This window comes from Coenobita brevimanus, chromosome 82 (assembly GCF_032717465.1).
Source record: "Coenobita brevimanus isolate Jiangsu-jjx chromosome 82, ASM3271746v2, whole genome shotgun sequence".
Taxonomy (NCBI): Eukaryota; Metazoa; Arthropoda; class Malacostraca; order Decapoda; family Coenobitidae; genus Coenobita; species Coenobita brevimanus.
In genome coordinates this window covers 7,995,574-8,022,809 of record NC_137035.1, presented here as the reverse complement: position 1 = coordinate 8,022,809, position 27,236 = coordinate 7,995,574, and the positions used below count along the sequence as shown (strand labels likewise).

Below are 27,236 nucleotides of genomic sequence, written 5' to 3'. Positions count from 1 at the left end.
TGCTCCCAACTCACACCCCCCTCTCTCATATACCTCTCCACCACATCTCTCCATCTCATCCTCGGCCTCCCCCTCCCTCTTTCCCCCTCCACCTCACTCACATACACTCTCTTCGTCAGTCTTTCACCCTCCATCCTCTCCACATGGCCAAACCACCTCAGTGTGTTCCTCATAACACTTCCTATCACATCCACATCAACACCACAATGCTCCTTTATATCCTCATTCGTCAGCCTGTCTCTCCATGTGACTCCACAGGCTCCTCTTAAATAACTCATTTCCATGGCTCTCACTCTTGACTTGTCCTTCCAACAACGTCCAAGCTTCACTTCCGTACGTTAGAGTTGGTATCACAATACTGTCATGAAGTAACTTTTTCACTTCCATGCTCACTTCCCTGTTTCTTATCACTGCTTTCAAAGAACCAGCAACCTTTCTACAAAGTACAAGAGTATATTGGTTTTCAAACGGTAATATAGGCATTATAAGCATTGTTTCAATCACTAACTCATTACCATTCCTGACCTTTTTTTGCCACATTACCTGATCATCATTTCTGACTGTTTCTTCCTCTAATGTTTGTCCTCCACAATGTCATCGATTGGGGAATCACTCTGGCCCTGAATTTCGTACCGTGGCATGACATGGCTTTACTGGCCAGGTCACTGATAACAGGTGAATTGCTGAGAAAAGGGCATGCAGGGGGGGGGAGGAGGTAATGCTGGGTAAGGCATTGTCCCTGCCTGGCATCTTGTAGAGGAAGGTGTCCCGTGTATATGTGTCAAAAATCACTCGCGAAAATTGAAAATTGTGCAAATTAGGGACCTTGCAATGTCCTTGCAAAATTGCCGCGTTAATTTACGTCTCCGGGATATGAGTGCACATCATGTGAGGACGTGAATTCACGTCTCCGAGATGGGGCGGATTAAGGAATTGTTGAACACAAAGAATGAAAGTAATGCGAATATATGTGGCTGGGGAATGGCTGGGAGAAAGAGGGAGGTGAGAAGACAGGAAGAAATCAGTAGGAGAGAAGTTGTGGAAGCAATGAAGAAAGTCAAACTGGAGAAAGCCCCATGATTTGATGGAGTGTGTGGTGAAATGCTGAAGCATGGGGGAGAGATAGTAGTAGAATGGATGTGGAAGATGTGCTAATTGGCATGGGAGGAAGGTAGAGTCCCGGAGGATTGGAAGTCAGGTATAATTATTCCCTTCGACATAGGGAAAGGGGAAAGAGAAGTGTGTGGTAATCATAGGGGCATCTGTCGTCCTAGTGTAATAGAAAAAGTATACGGTAGGATACTTATTGACAAAGTTAGGAAAATAACAGAGGAATTAGTTGGAGAAGAACAGGGAGGCTTTAGGAAAGGAAGAGGTTGTGTAGATCAGATATTCATTCTTAGATCATTAGTGGAAAAGTTTCTAGAGAAGGGAAAGAAGTTGAATGTGGCCTTCATGGATCTGGAGAAAGCATATGACAGGGTGGACAGACAAGGATTGTGGAAAGTATTTAGAATATATGGAGTATATGGGAAGTTACTGAATGCTGTGTAGAGCATGTATGAGGGTGCTAAGGCTGCAGTGCATGTGGATAATGAACAGAGTGAGTTTTTCTATTTGAAGGTTGTGTTGAAATAGAGATGTGTCATGTCTCCATGGTTGTTCAATCTGTATATGGATGGGGTTATAAAAGAGATATAAGGTTGGTTGTGGTAGGTGGGAGAACTCACCATTCACTCACTCAATGCAGTGCTGCTCTCGGGTGGATGCAGTGCTGCTCTCGGATGGATGCCCTTTCCTCTCTTCCATCCTTCTTTCCTTCCATCCTCTTCTCTCTTTCTTTCCTTCCTTCATTCTTTCCTTGTCCTTCTGCCTACGGGTGACTTTGCACTCCCTCTTCTGTCTTTCTTTCCTTCATTCTTTCCTTTTCCTTCTGCCAGTGGGTGACTCTGCACTGAGTGACAAGCCAAATGGTTTCCTGTACACCAGGAAACCATTTACTATGCTGGGTGGTAACCATATAGCCATATTTTGGCATCTGGTGGTTTTGTGAGTAACTATTGCGCTCCAGTCGGATTGAGCTGGTGAAGGTTTATATCCAAGGGATGGTTGGGGTTGATTGCTCATGTAATGCCACTCATGGATGAGTGAGGCTGGTCACTCTCATCTTAAATGTCGAGACCAACTGCCTAGCCCTGGGCTCCTATGCTCCTCATCGGGCAATGTAGGATTGGATGATGGATGGATGGATATAAGGTTGGGAAGTGGATGTTGGAGTGGCCCTAGTGAGAGAGGGCAATGTTTGGAAACTCCCTGTTCTATTGTTTGCAGATGATACTGTGCTGTTAAGTAAAGACGAAGAGGAGCTGCAAGGCTTGGTGAATTAGTTTGGGAGATGTGCAAGAAATGGAATCTAATGGTGAATGTAGGGAATAGTAAAGTTATGGTCTTCGAGATAGGAGAAGTCAGTGAATGTACAGTGAGGTTGGATGCTGAGGAAATGGAAAATGTGAGTACATTTAAATACAGTACTTGGGTAGTGTGATGAGTAAGAATGGAAGTTTAGAGAGTGAAGTGCTTGAAAGGGTACAATAAGGAAGGAAGGTTGCTGGTTCCTTGAAGGCAGTAATAAGAAACTGGGAAGTGAGCATGGAAGTGAAAAAGTTATGACATGACAGTATTGTAATACCAACTCTAACGTACGGAAGTGAAGCCTGGACATTGTTGGAGGGACACAAGTCAAGAGTGAAAGCAGTGGAAATGAGTTATCTGAGAGGAGCCTGTGGAGTCACATGGAGAGACAGACTGACTGTCACGGGGTTTTTAAGAATATACTATATTAAAGAATAATATTCAATAATACTTAAGAACAGGAAAATGAATTGTCTTGTGAAAATCAAGCAATGATTACTTTATGCCAGCTTACTTCCCCGATTCTCTAAGGACAAGAATTTATAAACTTTCTCAACAGTACACAGCAGAGACTAATTCCTCACAATTGCTGTTTGTTAGTACTGTTAGCCTCTGGAGAAAGTGACTCCACCCCTGACAATCAATAACTAATGCTATTAATGATAGGTTCTTGCTGATGCATTTAGTCCTGGTTGCACAACAGATTTTAAGCTTAATACAAAAGGACTGGCCTAAGTACTAGTTATGAAAAGCAAAGCGTTTATGCAAACTAGGAGCTATAAGTGAAATAAGCTCATGGAGAAATAAAACACGAATTTACATTACATTAGGCTCAAGAAAAAGAACTGTTAATCTATTGATTACAATGAAATAAATTAACGTTACATGAGTCTCAGGATGAATTCAAATAAGGAGATCGCACTCACTCACTCACTCAAAAGCTAAACTTTTAAACCTAGGAAAAACAAAAAGAAATACTGGTCAGAAAAGTGGACTAAGTGGATGACTGGGCGTTGTTGCTGAGGAAGGACGCTGCTCACGCTAAGCCTCTCGCCAAATCACGCTAGGTGGAAATTCAGGAACTGGACAACAGCGACACTGCTACACACTGGGCCCAAACTGCTTTCACGGCGCTCAAATCCTGACTGATTCAAATCGTGAGAGAGACGAGTGTCGAGCCGCGCTTGCTAACGGCTAGAATGAGCAAAACACGCCCATAACAAATCACTCAGGCGGAGGTGCTGTTACGAACAAAGACGATCACTTATGAAATAGTGAAAAATTTCCTGAAAAACACTCCCGATCGGGTGAATACGTGGCGGTTGACTGAGTGATAAATACTGGGATTCCACTAGAATTCGCGGTTTCCCACCAAAGTTTAATGTTACGAGTTTGTTTAGATATACGATTGCACCAACTCGTGACATTACGCCCCATCAAAAATGAAATTTTTTCTCAGGAAAAAAATTTCAATATACAGGTAGGCCCTTAATTCACGCGAGGGTTACGTTGCCAGACCCTTCGCGTATGTGGTAATTTCGCGTATATGTTCTGCCCTTGTGTGCACATAATTATGCATGTCTACTAAGTATATTACATCTGAATAATACTATTTATGCACTACATACACCTTATAAACTAGCATAAAGTATGAAAAACAACAAAAATGTAAGAAATTTAACACTGAAACCTGACAAGCACAGGCGTAGGTGGAGACACTTCAGCAGTCTGGTGAACAATCCCTCACTGCCTCCCATATGCTACATTCTGCCTTCTTTATTGTCCAAACAGTTGACTCATTCACCCCAAACATACGGTTCCAAGCCAGTTCACAGGCGTAGGTGGAGACACTTTAGCACAGTCTGGTGCACTAGCCCTCACTGCCTGCCCTGTGCTACGTTCTGCCTTCTTTATTGTAAGAACAGTTGACTCACCTCAAACACACGGTTCCAAGACAATTCACCATGAAGTCAATTCACCATCAAATCATGGATGATTCCCTGTCATTCTATAAATATACTTATTACTGATTAATTAATACTTTAATAACTAATTTTCAAGGGGATTTTATAACTCATATAAGTAAAAAACTAGTGTACTGTACTTGCTAAATAAACTGGTATGTAAATAAATGACGGGGAATCGTTCTGATGGAGAATTGTCGCGGACATTCCTTCCTTAAGTTTGTCCAACACAACTTTCTCTGTCAGCAACATCACGTTACAGTCCGTTTTGGTGTGTTACCACATGCATTACTAGCACTACGCTTAGGCCCCATATTGGCAGACAAGGCAAGCAATCACTGGAAGGCAGAAAAATAAGCCACAAATAACGATTCACGAGTCACGCATGGTTCAACCGTCGGATTCAAACTGACTGTGTGGTGCGTGGTAGACCGACCTCCCACACACACACACACACACACACACGTATGCACACGGGCAGCAGGTAGGCATTTTTATATTTTATTTATTTCTCTTGTATATTAAAATTATTTATTTGAATACTATAATTTAATGTTTTAATTATTGTACGAAAAACTTGTGGATAACCGAAATCGCGTGAAAAAAGTTCGTGTGAATTAAGGGCTTACCTGTACATACATATAAATCCTAACTCAGTCACACAAGATTCACACTGTGGTGTGTGTGTGCTATCCTGCTACAGGAGAAAGTCACAGTCGCCAGTGAGCGAAAAAAAACTCGTATTTACGTTAATAGAAGCAAGCTTGAGGGAAAAACTCCGTGACGGTGGTGAAAAAAACTGTACTCAGGTCAAACTGAGCGAAAAGTTTGCTACATTTACAACTAATTATTATGTAGTGTGATGTATGTAATACACGGTGTAGGTGTGACAGTTGTGGTGTAACTGTACCTACGTGTAAAATCATGTAATACAAATTTATATTAAATACAGGTAACTCGCACGGAACACGATCTCACGGAACGCGCTCGCAATTATACACGGTAAGGGCTGGGATACATATAAGACAATGTAAGATTAAAAAACCATTATGAAAACTACAAATTAATGCAGGAGAGGCCTTTGAAAGATCAAATCCTCGAACGTCACCGCAGCGCGCGGTTTGTTTTGATTACGTGACGACCTTGGCGGGAAATTATTCAGTGAGTGAGACATTCCCGAGTACAGTAGCACAGTATTTGTAAATTAAATATTTACAGTATTGTACTGTTCTGGTAAGTTTATGTGCAACTTAAAGTACTATTAAATAACGTTAAAGCAAGAAATAAAGTCTTATAGCCAGTTTACCTGATAGGCGTCAGAATATTGCCTTTTTTATTTGTTCGTTTTTTCCACAATACTGTACAGTATTGGTAAGTTAAATATTTACTGTTCTCGTATGTACTGTACTTGTAAGCACTTAAATAAAGTTAAATCATTAAATAAAGCCTTGTAACCAGTTAACCCGAATTATATGATTACCCATGATCGGCGTCGGAATATTGCCTTTTTTGTTTGTTCGTTAAACTCTTACTGTACGGCTTTTCTACAGTACTGTATTTGTATGTTAAAATATTTACTGTTCTGGTATGTACTTGTAAGCAATTAAAGCATTAAATAAAGCCTTGTAACCAGTTAACCTGATTTATATGATTACACATGATCGGCGTCGGAATATTGCCTTTTTTGTTTGTTCGTTAAAGACTTATCTATCTATCTACTGCCAGACGCCATAATCCCGTAAGGGGTGGCCATTTGACTTTGAGTTATTTGTTTTACAGGGAGGGACACTAACCCTCCACCAACCTACTTGTTGACACGTAGGGAATTAAAGACTTATAATAAAAGAAAAATACATTTTTGTCTTGGTATCTTTACCTATTTGCTCAGGTTTGCTGTAATGGTTTGGATCATTTGATGTAATGCAACTTGTAGAAAACTGTGAATAAACTTTCGGGAAGTGAACGAAAATCTGGGACATGAGACTGACCTTGACTTCACCCTCTCATGTATCATCTGTCAGTTCACCACCTGCTATCGTGATGAGTGGGTGTACGATTTTTTCGCTCGTGGCCATGCCTAACTACGCATAGGTACACCCATTATCTCGACCCAGACAGAAAATACAATCTTTTTCCTCCCTTGCAAAACACAAACAACCACCCTGTTTACGAGACAGCAATATATATTGCGAAAATAACAAGGTAAAATGATAAAGATGAACGTAAAATGATAGAGAAAGATGAACATGTTATGACGGAAGAAGTACGTTTTCCCTGTCTGTAAACGTATTTATTTCTGCTTTGTATCTGTATTCATAATAATTAGACTTATTGTTAGTTCTGAAACTGCATTACGATTCTATTTTTAGCCATTCTCGTGGTGTGGGAGCTGGAAGTTGTGACACAACTTCCTTATTGCTAATCGGACTGACCCTCCACTTTATTCTCCCGTGGCAGAGTCTAGCCTTGGAGGACGTGCAGTTTTCTCATTTAGGACTGAAAATTCAACTCTTTCGCTCCCTTTTCCAAGCATGGGCATAACGATAACGTAAAAAATAACTCGAAACTACCATAAATATATATCAAAAAGGTGAAAATGTATTCATAACATTTTTTTTTTTTCAGCCATTCTTAACAGATTATGTACTGAAATCATCCGATATCACAGTACTGCACTTCTAAGTTAAATATGTACTGTTCTGGTACGTACTTGTAAGTTAAAGCACTGGTACCAGTTAACCTGATTTATATGATTACCTATGATCGGCGTCGGAATGTTTCCTTGTGTTTACGTACAATATTTGTGTGTTGAAGTTTTACTCTGGAGTACTGTATTTGTGAGTTATAACATTAAATAAACCTTCTAACCACTTAAAGTGCTTTCTAGTGATTACCAGTGACAGATAACAGCAAAACAACACATTTGGGGGGTCTAGGGAGCAAAATAAAGAGTAGTTTAAATATACGCGATTTCGCACCTAACACGGCACGGTAGGAACGAAACCCACATGTTCCGTGCGAGTTACCTGTAATGACGACGAGGCAGAGGAGAAGAGGCGACAGCATGCGACAGGGATGACCAGCTGTTCTGCACGGCAATGCTGCACCCACCAGCTGCACCTGCGAAAGTAATCAAAATGGAGCATCAAAAGTGTCATTTCTCTCTCTCTGCCTAGCAATCAGTACCTATGTCATTATTAACCAGGAAACGTAGTCTTAGGATTTACAAATCTCTCAGGACCCTTGTAGTTTACTGGTTAAGCTAACTTATTAACCAGGAAATGTGTCAGTTCTTGAATTGCTCAAATCTCTTAGAACGGGCAGTTTCCTGGTTAATCTAACTCTACACTTACGATTAATGACAGGACGCTGAGAATCCCTACGCAATCTCAGGCAGGTCACATTTTAACACCCACCGTGGGTGTGAACACTCATGTGGATAATGTGCATTCTCCAGGAATCCTCTGATAGGCCCTCAGCTCGAGACGTTCCACAAGGTAATTCATACACAGCCTCGGACTGTCTCCGCAGGGTTCTCAAACTTCCCCCTTAACTTATGGTACATATGTATGTACAGGCCCTGGACATAACGTGTCCTGTGGGACCAACAGGTGAGACATCAGCAATTACTGGTACACTTTTAACTGGGAACCACGCTGGTCCTTGGATTACTCAGATCTCTGAGAACGCCTATCTTACAGAACCCAGCATACAACAGTTGCCCGTGTTAGTCGCAGTTAGCAGGTGAGACATCAGGTATGCACCTACGTTACCACTGCCCTGTCTCTCAACTGCTTCAGAGATTATGGGTGTGGATTCAAACAACACAGGAAGGATATGTCCCTGATCAGTGGTACGTGGACACACATTGCAGGAACGCACAAAACTATCTATGTCTCATCCCATCCATGGCCAGAAAAAGTCAGCTCGGATACGGCCCTGGGTCTTCCTTTTGCCCATGTGACCTGAGGCTGAACAATGACCCCATTCTAACACTGCTTGGCGGTACTTAGCGGGAACGACAAACTGCAATCGAACCTCGCCCTGGGGTGTTCGTGGCTCACGGTACAGCCGTCCTTGTTTGCGAAGGAACTTGGCTTGACCTCCCCGTGAATACTTTATCACTTTACCCTTTTGTTTCTTCCGCACGGCAGCAAGTGTTGGGTCAGAATGCTGTTCTTGAACAACAACTTGGCTACACATCAGATCTTCAGGTGATTCAATGGTCACTGGGGTGACACAGTTTGGAGCCTCAGCCATGGCTCGTGTTACTGCAGCCGAAGTCTGAGTAGCGTCATCTTCGGTGCAACTATCCTTGGCACCGGGAATATTGCCTATGATAAGGTCAAATAAAGGTTCTGGCATGACAACTGCGACTGTCGTACCAGTGTAAAATGGAGATGCCACCTGGATACATGCCTCAGGGAACAATCTCACTGATCCATCAATAAGGTTAGCTTGGATCTGTCGACCTGTGTACTCCTCAGGCCGAACTAGACTCTGCCTGACAGAGCAACCTGAGCAACCATTGTCTCTCAGGACCTTCACAGGAATGCCTCCCACAAACCCTGGCTGAACAAGGAAGGCACTGTCACCTGTGGGAGGGCCTGTGGAGGAAGCAGCTAGCCACTGATTAGGCTGCTGAATAAATGATGCGGCAAACATGGTGCCCTGAAAATTAGATACTTGAGGGGTCGTACTCACTGTCTGGGGAGATGGAGCATTGGCCATCTGTGGAGGGGGGTTCACTGTCGCCGTGGGACTAGTGAACTGTGGGGAAGTACCCGTACTGCTAGGGATGACACCACCGTGCTCCTGCTGAGGAATGAAGGCTGCGTTCGGCTCCTGCCTCTGATACACTGGGGCTGGTGTTGAAAAGGTTTGTCCCATCAGTCGGTTGCGTGGCTGATACTGCTGCTGGTTAGGGTACTTGTTGTACCGCTTCCACTCAGGTTTCTGAGTGTTTTGCCCCTGGTCATTCTTCTGTGGTTTTGGACCTTGGCCATTATTCTGAGAACGGCCTTGTTGCTGGGGTTCAGTCTGAGACGGTTTCCCAGATTTATCAGGTTTCCTGTTCCGGGTATGCTGCTTGCGAGTTTGATACCCGTATGCAGTGAAATATGCGTCAGCCTTCTTCACCATTTGGCTGGCACCTCTTACCTGGCAGATCTTCAGCTGAGCCATAAGTTCAGTAGGCCACGACTTTTCTAGCTGTGTGCGCAGCATAAGGTCAATTATCCCCTCTCGCGTGGAAGGAGTTTCATCTTTCTCCATCCACTCACCTAAGTAAGCAGTAAGCCGCTTGAGAAACTGAACGGCAGTCTCTTTTTCCTGTAAACGCACCCTCATGTACTGACTCTTGGCGTCGTCAACTGTGAGCCCATACGCTTTGACGAGTGCGGCCTTCATCATCTCATACGTGAGATTGTCTCCACGAATTCTGTGGAGAACATTGAGGGCAGGGCCCTCAAACAGGCTAAGAAACTGAAGCCGCTTAGCTGCATCATCCAGTTGGTAAAGTTGAGCCATGCCTTCAAAATGAGCTATGTATGTCTCGATTCGCTCGCCTTCCTTGTATGGAGGAAGCTTGATGTGTGGGGTCGCCATAATATGTGCACGGATAGCGCTCATAGAGCTTGGGCCAGCTGCACCACATGTGTCTGAAGCCAATGAATCTCGTTTGAGCTTCAACATTTCAAATTCATGTTTTTCGCGTGCTTCTCGCTCGGCACGTTCATGTTCTCGTTCTCTCTCTCGTTCCTCACGCTGTTCTTGCTCATGTACTAACTCGAGTTTGTGTTGTTTTCACTCGTGTTGTAACTCGAGTTCGCGTTGTTTTTGCTAGTGTTCGCGCTGTTCTCGCTTGTGTTCGCGTTGGATTCTACACTCTTCATGAGCATCACTCTCGCGTTGCTGCTTGTGACTAAGCCGAGAGAGCCCGTAATCCTTTACTTCTGTTGGGTCTGTAAGCCCCATATCTTTGGCTTCCTGTACATAGACACTGGTAGACATGATGCTAACTCAATCTAAGTAAACTAGCGACTCAGTACTGACCGCAATTTTGCAAGAAAGATGCAAAATAATCAAGAATAAAGAATATAGGCATAGGTTAGTGGTGACCAGTTTTATCTAATTAAACTGGTAAAGAAAGAAAATTAAACAAACAACTGACTGTGAAAACTATTATGTTAATTAATAGAACTGAATCAATAATCACCAGTAAGAGAGTGCCTACAGACTTTAATGATAAATACCTAAATATAAGTGAGTATTATCTCGTGAATAGCTTTAGAGCTAGGAGTTAATATCCTGGAATGAGGTCGCCAAATGTCACAGGGTTTTTGAGAATATGCAATATTAAAGAATATTATTCAATAATACTTGAGAACAGGACAATGAACTGTCTTGTGAAAATTAAGCAATGATTACTTTATGCCAGCTTACTTCGCCGATTCTCTAAGGACGAAAATTTATAAACTTTCTCAACAGTACACATCAAAGACTAATTCCTCACAACTGCTGTTTGTTAGTACCGTTAGCCTCTGGAGAAAGTGACTCCATCCCTGACAATCAATAACTAATGCTATTAATGATAACAGGTTCTTGCTGATGCATTAACTCCTGGTTGCACAACAAATTTTAAGCTTAATACAAAAGGACTGGCCTAAGTACCAGTTATGAATAGCAAAGCGTTTATGCAAACTAGGAGCTATAAGTGAAATAAACTCATGGAGAAATAAAACACGAATTTACATTACATTAAGCTCAAGAAAAAGAACTTAATTTATTGATTACAACGAAATAAATTAACGTTACATGAGTCTCATGATGAATTCAAATAAGGAGATCGCACTCACTCGCTCACTCAAAAGCTAAACTTTTAAACCCAGGAAAAACGAAAAGAAATACTGGTCAGAAAAGTGGACTAAGCGGATGACTGGGCGTCGTTGCTGAGGAAGGACGTTGCTCACGCTAAGCCGCTCGCCAAATCACGCTAGGTGGAAATTCAGGAACTGGACAACGGCGGCACTGCTACACACTGGGCCCAACCTGCTTTCAGGCGCTCAAATCCTGATTGATTCAAATCGTGAGAGAGACGAGTGTCGAGCCGCACTTGCTAACGGCTAGAATGAGCGAAACACGTCCATAACAAATCACTCAGGCGGAGGTGCTAATGTCGCGCACAAAGACGATCACTTATGAAATAGTGAAAAATGTCCTGAAAAACACTCCCGATCGGGTGAATACGTGGCGGTTGACTGAGTGATAAATACTGGGATTACACTAGAATTCGTAGTTTCCCACCAAAGTTTAATGTTACGAGTTTGTTTAGATGTATGATTGCACCAACTTGTAACACTGACAAATGAGGATGTGAAGGAGCGTTGTGGCGTGGATGTGGATGTGACAGGAAGAGATAGGAGAAACACACTGCGGTGGTTTGGCCATGTGGAGAGGATGGAGAGTAAGAGACAGACGAGGAGTGTGTATGTGAGTGAGGTGGAGGGGGGGAGAGGGAGGGGAAGGCCAAGGATGAGATGGAGGAATGGAGAGGAGATGCATATGAGAGAGGGGGTGTGTGAATTGAAAGCAGGGTAGTGAAATGGCCGGGGACAGGGTTATGTGGAAGCGATTTGTTTGTGGCTACCCCGTATAAGGGATTAATGCATCAGGCAATAGATAAACAGATGTTTATTTTCTTTAATATATCTTCATGACCTTTGTACTGATGTATAATATTAATAGCTTTGTCTTGTAATACCAGTCACAACAATACAGCAACTTTAACCTTCATTTTCTCAAAACTGTGGTTATTTCTATTACGCCCCTGTGTCACTCAACTACAGTAAGACCTCACTATAACAGACTAACTGTGTCCCAAGCCATTCCGATAAAAGCAACATCCGCACTGCCCCCTGCTAACCTGGACTGTATCCGATATATCATACATTAATCCGGATTGCATCAACAGGTCTTCACTACCACTGCAGTACTGTACTGTATTATACCTTCACTACAATAATCAACTGGCATAATATATATAATACTACTGTACTGTACACTGATAAACATGTCTTTTATTTACCTTATTGTGGTGAACATGGCTGAAATGGTCAGGCAGTCCAGACTACTTCTGGCTTTATTAGACTTTTTCCGATATGTAGGAATTTAGTCCGAAGCTCCTCAGTTCTGATATAAGCAAATTCCAGTCTACTGAAGTCCATTAATTCGAGGTCTTACTGTACACTCAAACCTCAATTTAAGGGACCTCCATTTAAGGGATTTCGGATTTAAGGGACTCCATATTCTACCTGACAAACGGAAAAGACAATTCAAAAATGATATGTAATGTCTAGGTTATTCACATTAATATGTTTGTTTATACATTACCCGTAAAATAATATTAATAATCATAAAAATAAGTGAAACAAGCATTGCATTTCATATTAAGATTGTCTTTATATGTGATAAAACAATGGACATTTTCAAGTAAGGGATATTTTAAAGGAAGGGACAAGTTGATTCCCCATTTACTCCCTTAAACAGAGGTTTGAGTGTACTCATATATATGGATGCGATGATGAGAGAAGTAAAAACATGGGTAATGGAGAGGGAGTGGTGCTGGTAATGAATGGTGATGAACAGAATATTTCAAATTTGTTGTATGCTGATGATGCAGTACTGTCTGCAAATACTGTACCTGACAAGAGCTTGGTTGACTAGTGCAGAGTATTGATGTGTGTGAGTGTCATGCCTTGAGAGAAAATGTAGAAAAGAGTAAACTGAAGGTTACTGAGAGAGAAGGTGACCCCTAGTGTAATGTTTCGGTGAATGGAGTGGAACTGGTGAGAGAGTTCAAATACCTGGATACAGTGATAGAAAAGAGAGGAAAATGTGTAAAGCAGTGGAATGTAGAGTAATACAAGGATGGAAAGTAGCTGCTGCAATGAAGGCCTTGATAAGAAACAGAGGTTTGAGTGTTGCAGCTGCATGAGGCTTACATGAAGGAGTGTTAGTGTCAACTTTAACATATGGATGTGAGACTATGGTGTGGTATGAAAATGAAAGTCAGGAGTGAAAGCAGTGGAAATGGGACTGCTGAGGAATGTATGTGGGGTACAGAGAGTGGATACCATACAAAATAATGTGACTCGTAAAAGACGCGGAGTGAGGAAGTTTGTGGACATCAGAATCGAAGAAAGTGTACTGAGACGTTATGGTCACGCAGAGAGAATTGATAACAATAGAGTGGTTGTGGTGTTGATGTGGATGTGATAGGAAGCATTATGAGGAACACACTGAGGTGGTTTGGCCTTGTGGAGAGGATGGAGGGTGAAAGACTGACGAAGAGTGTGTATGTGAGTGAGATGGAGGGGGGAAGAGGGAGGGGGAGGCCGAGGATGAGATGGAGAGGAATATGAGAGAGTGGGGTGTGAGTTGGGAGCAGGGCAGTGAAATGGCGGGGGACAGGGCGACTTGGAGGTGATTTGTTTGTGGCCACCCCAAACGGGATTGTGGTGTCTGGTAATAGATAGATATAGATAGAGTGGTGAAAAGGGTATAACTGAGTGAATCTGAAGGAGGAAGGAGGTGAGGTGGGCCAAGGAGAGGGTGGAGGGATATGGTGGATGAGTGTAGAGAGGTTTGGAAGTTGGTGAGGCTAGGGGACTAAGAAGAGATCGAGCTGGCTGGATGAATATTGTGAGATGTGCATTATCAGGGATTTGGCACCCCCTTTTAACATGACAGCATCTGGTTTACCTCTACCGAATATGTTTATGTGAAGCTACAGAGCATGCTGAATGGTTTTTGTGGATCAGACAGAGCCAGAATGAAGGAGGATTGAATGGTGAGTGAATGGAAGTGTGGCCCATTGGACTGGGCTAATTTGGGCTGTCTGGACGCTGCTACTCCTCACCCTGCCCTGGGGTGGGAAAGGAGGTCCGGATGATGATGATGATGATGATGATGATGATGATGATGATGGTGATGACGTAAACAGTAAAATCCTACAGCTTGTTTCTTTTTTTTAAATTTTGGCAAAGCTGCAATGATATGTCTCCTCTTTCCTGAGGATTACTGACCAAGATTTTTACCGAAGGCAAGCAATATGCATTCGTCGACAATACTTTGGCTTTTATGTTAATTTTGTTGTCAGCTTAACTGCTTAACTGTTGCAGACATGCAATGTGCATGCATTCATGAGTGTGCTTGTGCATGTGTGTGTGTTGTGTGTGTGTGTGTGTGTGTGTGTGTGTGTGTGTGTGTGTGTATTTACCTATTTACCTATTTGTAGTATACAGGAATTGAGCAATGCTCGTGTTGTCCTGTCTCCATATCCACATTTATCAAGTCTACCTTTACACACATGAATGTTTTTCTCATGCACCACCTCTTTGTCTAAGTCGTTTCAAATATTTAAGAATATACCTAATTGTGATATACACGGAATGTACTATGCTCGTGGGTTTCTGTCGCTGTTTCTCAATAAGTCGAATTTAACTTTAAACTCGTTTAAGTTTTTAGACTGGACGATCTCTTTGTCCAGGCTATTCCATAAGTCTATACTTCTGTAAGGAAAGCTATATTTCTTGATATCCTTCAAGCAGCTTGACTTTTTCAATTTCATTCCATGCCCTCTTGTTGCTCTCTTATCCCATACAAACAGATCTTCTTTGTCAATTTTATCTACTCCCACCATGGTCCTGAACACCGCAATCATGTCTCCCCTCTTTCTCCTTTCCTCTAACGAAGGCAAATCCAGTTTTTCCAGCCTCTCTCTGTATGACAGGTCTGTCAGACTGGGGACCATCTTGGTTGCTGTTCTTTGTATTCTCTCAATCTTGTTTATATCTTTCTTTTTGTGTGGGGACCACACTACCGCTGCATATTCTAACCTGGGGCGGATCATGGCCACTATCAATTTTTTCATCATTTCCTCATCCATATAATGAAATGCTACTCTTATGTTAGTCAAGAGCTTATAAGTCTCTCCAACTATCTTGTTAATGTGCTTTTCTGGTGTGTGTGTGTTCTTACCTAATTGTATCTTTACAAAAATGAGTCAAGCTCGTACTGTCCCGTGTCTTAAACCATATTTATCGTACATATCCTTAAATTTGTGAATTGTCTTGGCACACACTATTTCATTCGGTAGTGCATTCCATTGATCAATTGCTCTGTTTGGGAAACTGAATTTCCTCAGATCTTTATCACCCCTCTTCTTTTGCAGTTTTTTGCAGTGTCCCCTTGCTGATGCTTCTCCATATGTTAAGTAATCATTTATGTCTATTTTCTCCTTCCCTGATATGCACTTATATAGCATTATCATGTCACCTCTTTTCCTTCTCTCCTGTAGTGTTGGTAGATTCAGTTTAATTAGTCTTTCTTCGTAGCTTAGGTCCCTTAAGCTTGGTATCCATCTTGTAGCAGCCCTTTGAACTTTTTCAATCTTGTCTATGTGCTTTTTGAGATGAGGACTCCAGACTACTGATGCATATTCAAGGGTTGGTCTAATGAATGATGTTATTATCCTTCTTAGCATGTCTTCATTTATGTATATGAATGCTATTCTCATATTTGCAAGCAGTGTATACATGTTCCGTACCTTCTCGCTGATGTGGTCAGCAGGAGATAGTCTGTTATTGATAATCACACCTAGGTCTTTCTCTCTTTCTGATGTGTATAGGGTTTTATTTCCTAACTTATAATCCCAATCAGGTCTTTTTCCACTTTTACCAAACTTGATTACATGACACTTGTCCACATTGAATTCCATTTGCCATGTACTACTCCATTCATGAAGTTTATTTAATTCTTCTTGTAGCTCTTTACAAGAGTCTGTGTTAGTAATTCTCCTTTGTATTTTTGCATCATCTGCAAACATATTCAGATAGCTCTCATTTCCAGTGTTACTGTTTATATCATTTATATACACTATAAACATGATTGATGCCAGCACTGAACCCTGTGGTACTCCACTAGTCACTTCTTTCCATGATGAGTAGTTTCCTCTTAGTACTGTTCTCATTTCTCTTTTTATAAGAAAGTCTTCCATCCAACAAAACAGTTGGCCTCGAATTCCTCCTTGATGGTACAGTTTCCATAAAAGTCTTTGGTGTGGTACTGTGTCAAAAGCTTTCTTGAAATCTAAATAGATACTGTCCACCCATCCTTCCCTTTCCTGTATTGTGTTTGTTACTCTGTCATAGTAGCTCAACAGATTAGTAACACATGATTTTCCTTTTCTGAAACCAAACTGTCTTTCTGTTATCATACTGTGTTCTTCTAGATGATTTACCCAAGCTTTTCTTATAAGCTTTTCTAATACCTTGCTTACAACACTGGTCAGTGATACTGGTCGGTAGTTGAGTGGATTTTGTCTATTTCCTTTCTTGAGTAAGGGGACAATATTTGCTTTTTTCCAAATATCAGGTAGTTTACCTTGACTCAAGGATTTCTTGAAAATTAAAAATAATGGTTTACTTACGTTCTCCCTACGTGTCAAGTGGGGTTGGTGGAGGATTAGTGCCCCTCCCTGTAAAACAATTAACTCTGAGCCCTGGGCCACCCCGTTTGGGATACATGGCGTCTGGCAATGGATGGATGGATGGGACTTAACTCCTTTGCACATTCTCGTAGTACTCAACATGAAATTTCATCAGGACCACTTGCTTTTCCTCTGTCTAATCTACTTAACTCCTCCTGTATTACTTTTTCTGCTATTTGTATATCTGGTAGTATGTGTGGACATGCATGTTCCACATAGTCCCTCTCAAAATTTTTTTCTTCTGTAAAAACTAATTGTAAATTCTTATTTAGTGCTTCACATATATCTTTCTCTTCTGTATAAGTGATTCCCTCGTCCGTAATGGATTGTATTATATCTTTTACTTTGGTTTTGCTTCTGATATAGCTGTAAAACAGCTTTGGTTGATCACTACATTTATTTATTACATCCTCCTCAAACTGTTTTTGGACTTCCCTCCTTATTCTTGTATAATCGTTTCTTGCCTGTTTGTAATTATTATACACCCTTTCACTATTGTGCCTTCTGTATCTATTCCACAACAAATCTCTTCTTTCTTTTGATTTTTTACATTCTGTATTGAACCATTTCTGTGTTTTCTTATCTGCTTCTTTGTGCTATGGGATGTACTTCTGGAATCTTATTTCGTAAAATTCACAGAATTTTTTATATACAGCATTTAAATCTTGTCCTCTAAGCTCATTTTCCCAATCAACTTCTAAGAAATACTTCTTTAGGCCTTGATAATTTCCCTTTTTATAGTTTAGGCTCTTTTTGTAACTGTCATTGCTGTTTACAAAGTCATATGATATCCTGAAGTTATAATTTAGTACTGCATGATCGCTTTTCCCGAGTGGAGGGTGATATATTAAACTGTCAATATCATTTTCTTGCCTAGTAAAGATTAGATCTAGCACTGAAGGTACATCAAGTCCTCTTTTTCTGGTGGTTTCCCTCACATGTTGTGTTAGGAAAAACTCTTGCATGAGATCCAGGAGCTTTTGGTCCCAACAGCTTTCTTGGCTAATTATATCTAGAGTATTCCAATTTATATTTGTATTAAAATCCCCAGTTAGTATAATTCTTTCCGATTTCTCTTCCATTTTATGTGGTAATGATCTTAAACTCTGAATTGTACTCTGCCAGGTCTTCATATTCATCTCTTTCCCATGTGTTTGATCTGGGTGGCATGTACAAATTGGCTACAATTACTTTACCTTCAGATGTGTTGATCTCTACTGCAATCAATTCTACTTGTGATGGTATATCTAGTTTTATTTCATTGACTTTTAGATTTTTCTTAGTTAATATTATAATTCCTCCTCCTTTTTTTAAGTTTCTGTCTCTTCTCCATATATTGTATTCCTCTAAGTTTAGTATGTCATTGGATATCCTTGGTGTTAATTTTGTTTCAGTTAGGCATATTATTTGTGGTTCATTTTCTCTGACATAATCATTCATCTCTAGTAATTTAGATACCATTCCATCCACATTTGAGTACATCAACTTTATCATCTTGTTTATATACTTGTCATGACATGGTTCTACTACCTTCCTCCTTTTTATTCCCTCCTGTTTGTGTACCACTTTCGTACCTGCAATCCTATTACTTTGTAAAAAAAAATTTCTTCGTCTCCTCTTCTGATCTTCTATCATTTTTTGTTTTTGCTTCCTCCCTTTTCTCTTTCAGTAATTCCAGTTCCTCTTGTGTTAGGCATCTTTTTATCCATACATTTTTGAACTCCTCTTTTTCCATAAGATTCTTTGCATTTTTTAGTATCTCTTCCACAGTGTTTACACTCTGGAAAGTCACCTTTAGAGGTCTTGTCTTGCTTTTCTCGTATTTCCCTAACCTTTTGTGTTCCTCTACGTCTTTACTACAGATTTCCTCTGATACTTCTTTCAGTAAGCTCATTACATTTGCCATCTCCTTTTTGTCTCTTGTGATCTTGTTTTTTACTTCTTCCTCTTCTATACCAGTGATTACTATAGATTTGTTTATATCTACTGAATCTCTGACTAACTTTGGATTGTTTTGGATTATTCTTTTCACTTCCTTTTTAATTCTTTTTTCCTCCACTCTTGTTTCTAAGTCTTTCTTTACTTTCACCATTTCAGCATATGTGGTTTGCACATCATTTTTGTAGCTTTGCACAGCTTCATTCACCTGTGTTATCTTCTCCTCAATATCACTGCTCTGGTCTATAAGACTGCTTACTTGCCTAATTGTCTCTGTGTCATTTTTTAACTCTTCCATAACACTCTCGTGATTGACTACAAGGAACAGCGTGGTGGACTGAAGAGGTGAAACAGGCTGTGGCACAAAAGAAGAAAGCATACAATGAATGGGTGAGAAATAGGGGCGTGGAAGAAGTTGAGAGGCGGAAGAGAGAGTTATATGTGGAAAGGAAGAGAGAGGTGAAAAGATTAGTAAGAGAGAGTAAGAAGAGAGTGGATGAGGAATTTGGAAGGAATCTGAGTGTAAAGTGGAGGGACTGTAAGAAAATATTCTGGAGAGAAGTGAAAAGAGTAAGACAGGGTGGAAGTGAAGTTAGCAGGGGAGTGAAAGATAAAAATGGTAGATTACTAGTGGAGAAGGGAGAAAAAGTGAGCAGATGGAGAGAACACTTTAAGGAATTGTTGAACGTAAAGGATGGAAGTAATGCAAGTATAAGTGGCTGGGGAATGGCTGGGAGAAGGAGGGAGGTGAGTAGACAGGAAGAAATCAGTAGGATAGAAGTTGTGGAAGCAATGAAGAAAGTTAACTCGGGGAAAGCCCCAGGAATTGATGGAGTGTGTGGTGAAATGCTGAAGCATGGGGGAGAGATAGTAGTAGAATGGATGTGGAAGATGTGCAGATTGGCCTGGGAGGAAGGTAGAGTCCCGGAGGATTGGACGTCAGGTATAATTATTCCCTTGTACAAAGGAAAAGGGGAAAAAGAAGTGTGTGGTAATCATTGGGGCATTTGTCTTCTTAGTATAATAGGAAAAGTGTATGGTAAGATACTTATAGACAGAGTTAGAGAAAGAACAGAGAAATTAGTTGGAGAAGAACAGGGAGGCTTTAGGAAGGGAAGAGGTTGTGTAGATCAGATATTCATTCTTAGATCTTTAGTGGAAAAGTTTCTAGAGAAGGGAATGAAGTTGTATGCGGCTTTCATGGATTTGGAGAAAGTATATGACAGGGTGGATAGACAAGGATTGTGGAAAGTGTTAAGAATATATGGAGTAGATGGGAAGTTGTTGAATGCTGCAAAGAGTATGTACGATGGTGCGAAGGCTGCAGTGCGTGTGGATGGTGAACTAAGTGAATTTTTCTCTTTGAAAGTTGGTTTGAAACAAGGATGTGTCACGTCTCCATGGTTGTTCAATCTGTACATGGATGAGGTAATAAAAGAGGTACAAGGAAGGGTAGTGGATGTTGGACTGGCCCTGGTGAGAGAGGATAGTGTTTGGAAACTCCCTGTACTGTTGTTTGCAGATGATACTGTGTTGTTGAGTGAAGACGAAGGGGAGCTGCAAGGCTTGGTGGATGAGTTTGAGAGAGTGTGTAAGAAACGGAACCTAAAGGTGAATGTAGGGAAGAGTAAAGTGATTGTCTTTGAGAGAGGTGAAGTTAGTGAATGTACAGCGAGGTTAGATGGTGAGGAATTGGAAAATGTGAGTACGTTTAAGTATTTGGGTAGTGTGATGAGTAAGGATGGAGGTTTGGAGGGTGAAGTGCTTGAAAGGGTACAGCAGGGAAGAAAGTTTTCTGGTTCCTTGAAAGCAGTGATAAGAAACAAGGAAGTGAGCATGGAAGTGAAAAAGTTACTACATGACAGTATTGTGATACCAACTCTAACGTACGGAAGTGAAGCTTGGACATTGTTGGAAGGACACAAGTCAAGAGTGAGAGCAGTGGAAATGAGTTATTTAAGAGGAGCCTGTGGAGTCACGTGGAGAGACAGGCTGACGAATGAGGATATAAAGGAGCGTTGTGGTGTGGATGTGGATGTGATAGGAAGCGTTATGAGGAACACACTGAGGTGGTTTGGCCATGTGGAGAGGATGGAGGGTGAAAGACTGACGAAGAGAGTGTATGTGAGTGAGGTGGAGGGGGGAAGAGGGAGGGGGAGGCCGAGGATGAGATGGAGGGATGGGGTGGAGAGGTATATGAGAGAGGGGAGTGTGAGTTGGGAGCAGGGGAGTGAAATGGCGGGGGAAAGGGCGACTTGGAGGCGATTTGTTTGTGGCCACCCCAAACGGGATTGAGGCGTCTGGCAATAGATAGATAGATAGATTGACTACTGTACTTCCCATTTCACTCATTTTCTTCCGAAGTGTACTCAATTCCACTGTTAGTTCACTGATGGTTGTGTCTTTCTTGTTGGTCTCCCTTCCTAGTTTTTCTATTTCTTCCTTCTGCAAGTGCATCTGCTTCTTTATTTCATCAATTTCATTTTTGAAAGCCATTTCTAGTTTGTGTACAAGTTCAACCAGTCTATTGTGAGTCTCCACTTCAACCAGTTCTTGGTAGAAATCATCATCTTGCTTTCTACCTTTATCTCTTTTCTTTTCCGAATTTGCTTTACTAAAGTATGTATCCATTTTGCAATACTAAAAGAACAGAGTATGTACTTACAGAGTATGTACACTTTCCCCGTGTTGCTGTAGTCTAAACAAACCTCAGCTGACTCAGCGCATTTTTTCGTCTTGGTTCTCTTTTCTGTTTGAACAAGTCTTGTTTAAACTTATTACTTTTTTCCTTTTAATAATGAAAAATCATTTAGTCTAACCTGGTACAGAGCTTGACTCATACAAAGATACTAATTTAGGTAATGCCACGGGCCGTGTTGGTTCGGTACGGAGCGCCGATGTCACACGTCTGCCTCGATTAACTCCCTCTGTGTATGTGTGTGTGTGTGTGTGTGTGTGTGTGTGTGTGTGTTCCAAGCAATTATTTTCCCCCCAGTAACGACACCATTAACCCTCTAATGGCCATGAGGTAAGACATTTCCGTACACCCCAGGCCAGCCCTGGGATCATATTTTCTTATTTCAACAATCGATTTCTATTTCTTACAGATGTGAAGAGAATTGTTTCATGCACTTTGATATATGTTTTTCAAAGATCCCTAAACACATCCTGTGGTTCACTGTGATTCACAGAAAATTCAATAAAATTACTGCACGTGCCATGAACATGCGAACATATGAGCAAAAACATCCAAGATAAACTGACTGCTTGGGAGCTTGGGATGATAGAGTAGGGTCATGTAAACATAATACAGTAATCCCTTTATTATCTGGATGCCCACTAACTGGACACCCCACTACCCGGACATTGTGGGCCTGGGCCTTTGGAACACCCCCCCCAAAAAAAAAAAAAAAAAAATCCCACCCATAATTTGAACTTGGTGCAAGGTGCCGAACAGCTGTGTTTACGCATGGCCGCCGGCCCCCTGCTGTCCCTCCCCTCCCCAGTTACCACCTAACTACCATTGTGAGTAGATGCTCATTGCAATGGATGCCACACTTGCTCGTTTTTGTGAATAAACAGTGAATAAACTGCAATATCTTGCCACTAGACTACATGGGAATTTACAGAGTTGTGCAGTGTTAAGAAATTAAAATTTAGAGTGCAAAGGGTTAAGTATGGAGTGCAAACTGGCAGTTGAAACTGGGGTGGTGCAATTAAGAACAGAATGTGCAGTGTTAAACAATTATAACTCACACTGCAAAGAATAAAGTGCAGCACAACACTGGATTACTGTATGTGCTTCAAGAGCATTTTCACCACTGCCAGAGCCTTAGAGGAGGTGGCCATGGACGTGCTGTAAGGACCCTGTACACTGCTAAATATTTTCCATACTCACTTCCAATTCCTCATTTTCTGGTTCCTTTTCATTTATTTCATGCTTTATATCCCTTAGTTGTGTGAATATGGTCTTAAATAGGTGCTATGCATGTCCGGTAGGGAGTTATTTAGGTGGTTTTCAAAATTAGGCTGGGTTAGGGTCCACAAGTATCAGTCCAGGAGGCAGGGGCCCAGTATCCAGACAAAACCACTTCCCAGACATTCAGATGTTGGGAAGATTACTGTAGTGACCTACATTCCTTTCCCAAAATTGTTCGCAGTTTTTTAGAAATTTTGTGCCTACTTGACATCACCGGCATTGGCACTGGAGGGCGTTGCTCAACACCGGTGGCTAGTAATGGGTTAATCTGATGCCACAATCTGACAATGAATGACTCTGTTTCTAATGTGATGTCATTCTGGAAAAGCAACTGTGTTGCCTATGCCGTGTCTGTACAGAGGATGGATGTATGAGTGCAAGTGATGGGGCCTTCTCCAGGACCATCAGTTCTGTCTGTGCAGATGTGTAAATACTGATGTGTGGAATTTTCTGTGTGCATGTGAGCTTTGTTTCTTGGGTGAGGGCAATAAAGTATTAAGTTCAGATCATGAAGGATTTTTTTTTTTTTTTTTTTTTTTTTTTTTTTTTTTTTTTTTTTTAAATAACTAGGTAGAGGAGCCAACCAGTTATATCAGTGCCATCATTTACAGACTTCTCTCTCCAGCACCTCTGAAGGGGCTACCAAAGGCAGACACTAAAATAATATTTGTAGCTTCTTTTTCTCACGGAAAAATTATCATAGTATTTTTTTTACATTCAGTTACTAATATTTTCTCCCTTATTTTCTCAAATCCCAGTCACTCATACACTTACTATTATTTACACTCACTCAGCCCCACTCACAGTCGCATCCTTTCACTTACTCTCCCACACAATGAAGGGAGTTCTAACCTCACCTGTAGTTCTGATGTGAAGGAATCCAGAGGACTCAGTGTTCCGCTGGTTAGGATAATACACTTTGCTCCTTGCTCAGCTAGTTCCTTCATTCTGAAAGGTTTACAAGAAAGTAAGCTGGTGAGTGGAAGAAAATGTTAAAAATACTCTCAGATATCATGGCCACATGGAACGAATGGAGAAAGAGAGACTGACTACAGGACATTTCAAGCCCAATGACGATTCCTAACCCCCTTCAAATTAGTTCATGGCGAAGTGTTGCTGAAGCGTAGGGATGATTTGCTTCTAATCAATCCAATTTAATTTTACAGAGATTTTCACTCCTTTGCAGCTTATTTCTCCTGGTCTGTGGCAGAATAAGAAACATTGCAGCTCTACATTCTTTCAGTAGCACTTATTAATGACTAGTATCACATTCTAGTGTTCATCTTTTTTTACAACTACATATTCATGATAGATGAGGACTCATTCCTCCATCACACATGAGGCTCATCAAGCCTCATTCAACCTTAACTTGGAATTCATGCTGTGGGAGGGATGGCCCTGTTTCCAACGGTGAAAATAAACTAAACTTGATGACTCTTCAAGTAAGTCAGACTACCTGTTTCTTGTAAGCTAATGTAATACACTTAGCACCCTGCTCAGCAAACTCCCTCATTCTGTATCATAGAAGGTTTTGTAGTGCCTCTTTCTCAGCAATTCATTTTGCATATTATGCCTTAACATTTGTAGTTTACTGCTTCCAGCTTAACCCCTGAAGCGCGGGTCGTCGCGTTTGCGACGCTCGCCAAAAAGGACATAACGGCGGATCGTCGCGTTTGCGATTCGAGTTAATTTTTAATAAACGCGGGCAAGGATGTTCCAGCTGGTATTGTCTATCAGTACCACCACCCTTTAGCTACAATTAGCATACTTTACCTTTGTACTACTGACCTCCGTTGTTGCCAAGTATCGTGTTTTTCCCCCCCTCCCCCCCACCACGGTCTGGCCAGCCTGGCTGTGATATATGGCAGCGCTCTGACTGCTCAGAACTGTAAATTTGTGCTCTCCTCTCACAAGCAGTTTATGCTAATAGGAAACGCTTGTTTCCCCAGTTGTAACACTAGCTTTTTTTCTCACGGTTTGCCCCTTGTTTAGCATCAGTTTACCGCAGGCTTTCAAAGTGACATTATGGCGAGTTCTAGCTCTTCCGAGTCAGTGCGAGCGGCTGACAGGAACGAGAATAAAGTGACGGGCGTAAGGCAGAATAAAAACGCGCCGCAGTGATCTTTTGGGAAGTAATATGATTGAAAATAATGTAGTATACGTGTTTTTAGCTGTGAAAATGGAAATGTTGTTGAGTGACGGGAAGACTGCCGCCACGCTGTATGTCGGCTGTACGCTTTGTTGATTTTAGCCTTATTTTCAGTGCTTATTGTACAAATATGGATTCCAAACTACCTGTACGTTGTAGTATAAAGTTTACTGTGACAGAATGAGGCTGTGGTAGAGGGGAAACTGGGTTGCTGGAGGTGTGAAAGTGAAGATTTTGTTACCCAACTTTGCAAGTCTCCACAAGTCCTTGGGTAGTCCACGAAGGCTCAACACCTGTCTCTGGAGAAAGCTGAATGTAAGTACTATCTGCCATACCAAGAATAATGTTCTAGGGTTAATCTCTGATTTTTGGCTAATATATTCCTACAGGTACTCAGACCGCGATCAAACCCTGCCACCCGGGGGGGGGGGGGGTTGGCTGTCCATGGCCGCGCTTTAGGGGTTAATAATTAAACAGTCTGCATCACTTACAAAAAGGAGAATACGGATGTATAATATGCAAAATAAACTGTCAAGGAAGAGGTGTTACAAAACCTCCAAATCCACTCCGAATATGACCTTTAATCTTGTTGTGTGGTCACAAACAAATAGCGTCCAGGTCACAATTTGTTTGTCATTATGCTGCCCTCCCTCCAACTCACACCACCCTCATTCCTATACTACTCTACTACTCTAACCAATCATTCCATCTCATCCGTGGTCTCCCCTTACCCCTCTACCTTACCCTTATACACTCTACTGATCAATATTTCATTCTCCAGTCTTTCCACACGGCAATACCATTTCACGGTACTTCTTGTTCTGGAAAGAGATACTATACTGTACAGTAGACCCTCAATTTGCAAGGCTGATGTATCTGGGAATTTTACCATGCAGACTGGAACATGCAAATCAGGCCACTAAAACTGAAGTTATATGCCTAATTGGTATGGTGAAATCCCAAAATATTCCTCAATTTCCCCCATTTGATCCCTTTGAAAAGCTTTTACCCCCTCCTGATCATACATAACATTCACTGTAGTACTCATACAACCCCTAGGAACATCACTGGCATAACAAATGGTGATCACTTGCCATGACAGACGACAGAGCAATGTCTAGATATCACTGAAGGAGAGATCTTCAGATGATGTATCTACCTTGAGGCAGGTGGAAAACAATTTCAGTAGCATAATGTAGCAAAAACTTAGTTGAATGAAAGACTACACAGTGAATGGTTGCAATGAGGTGAGAGATCAGCTGAGCGGGTGCAAAGGGACCATTTAATGTCCCATAATTTTAGCTGTGTTGATTTATGACCAGTTGTTTTAATGAAAAACTTACCTGAGAGAAGATTAAGTACATAATGACAGGAGGGGATAAGGTGTGAGGAACAAGAAGCGGGCAGCACACTATGTGTAAGTATGCGTGGCCAGCTGACCGAGTGTAAACAGACAATTTCATGTCCCGTAATTTTACCCGTGTTGAATTATGACCCGCTGTTTAAGTAAATCCTACAAAAATACAATTTTCTGTTTTTTCTATATCAGGTGAGCAAGAATTTACTTGGTCTGACAGTGGAACTTTGAGGGGGGATGGCTGCAGATGAGGGTTGACTTAGGGGACTTTCCACACGTCCCATAACTTCAGCCTCAGCTGCATTAAATTATGACTAATTATCCAAGCAAAATGTGTTTGTTTCTGAGTAAAATGATTTAGTGCAAAATCAGGCCTACTTAAATTAAGGGTCTGCTGTATAACAGTTTTGTCCCAACTTGAACCCTTTCAGATATGCCTCCCAATCTACACAAGAGACCTTAATAAAATCTGCACCCTCCACTCCACACCTTCAGTCTGAAAAGTGTACAACACAAAGTACTGAAAATAAAACCTCTATTAGATTTTGATGTGTTGGCAGCATCATATACAAATGCCCTCATTTTATGATGAGACCATCTGAAAAAAATCCACTAGATAATCTATCACACAGTGAGTCAATTGTAACATGGGTTCAGTGAGGATACATTTTTAGTGAAGAGTCACCCGCCGAACAGAATCTAAAAACAAGTTTCCAGCTCACCGTAAGTAGCTGTTATTTCAATTCACTGTGCTTCCCTTGACAGTTACTACCAAATATAAGTCAAAAAACAAGTTTCCAACTCACCCAAACTGGTAGTTATTTCACCCAATGCACTTCACTTGTTGCTTCAGTTCCAACTCCACACTACTGTTCCATCATTTACAC

General features: G+C 41.3%; 1 protein-coding gene across 1 annotated transcript in view; it reads right to left on the bottom strand.

Annotated features, from left to right (window-relative positions):
- Positions 1-27,236, bottom strand: part of LOC145409678 (uncharacterized) — a 631,921-nt gene that overhangs the window by 252,866 nt on the left and 351,819 nt on the right. The window contains exon 11 of the mRNA XM_080280029.1: positions 23,701-23,791. Coding sequence (XP_080136155.1) covers positions 23,701-23,791 — 91 coding nt within the window. The remainder of the gene's footprint in view (positions 1-23,700; positions 23,792-27,236) is intronic.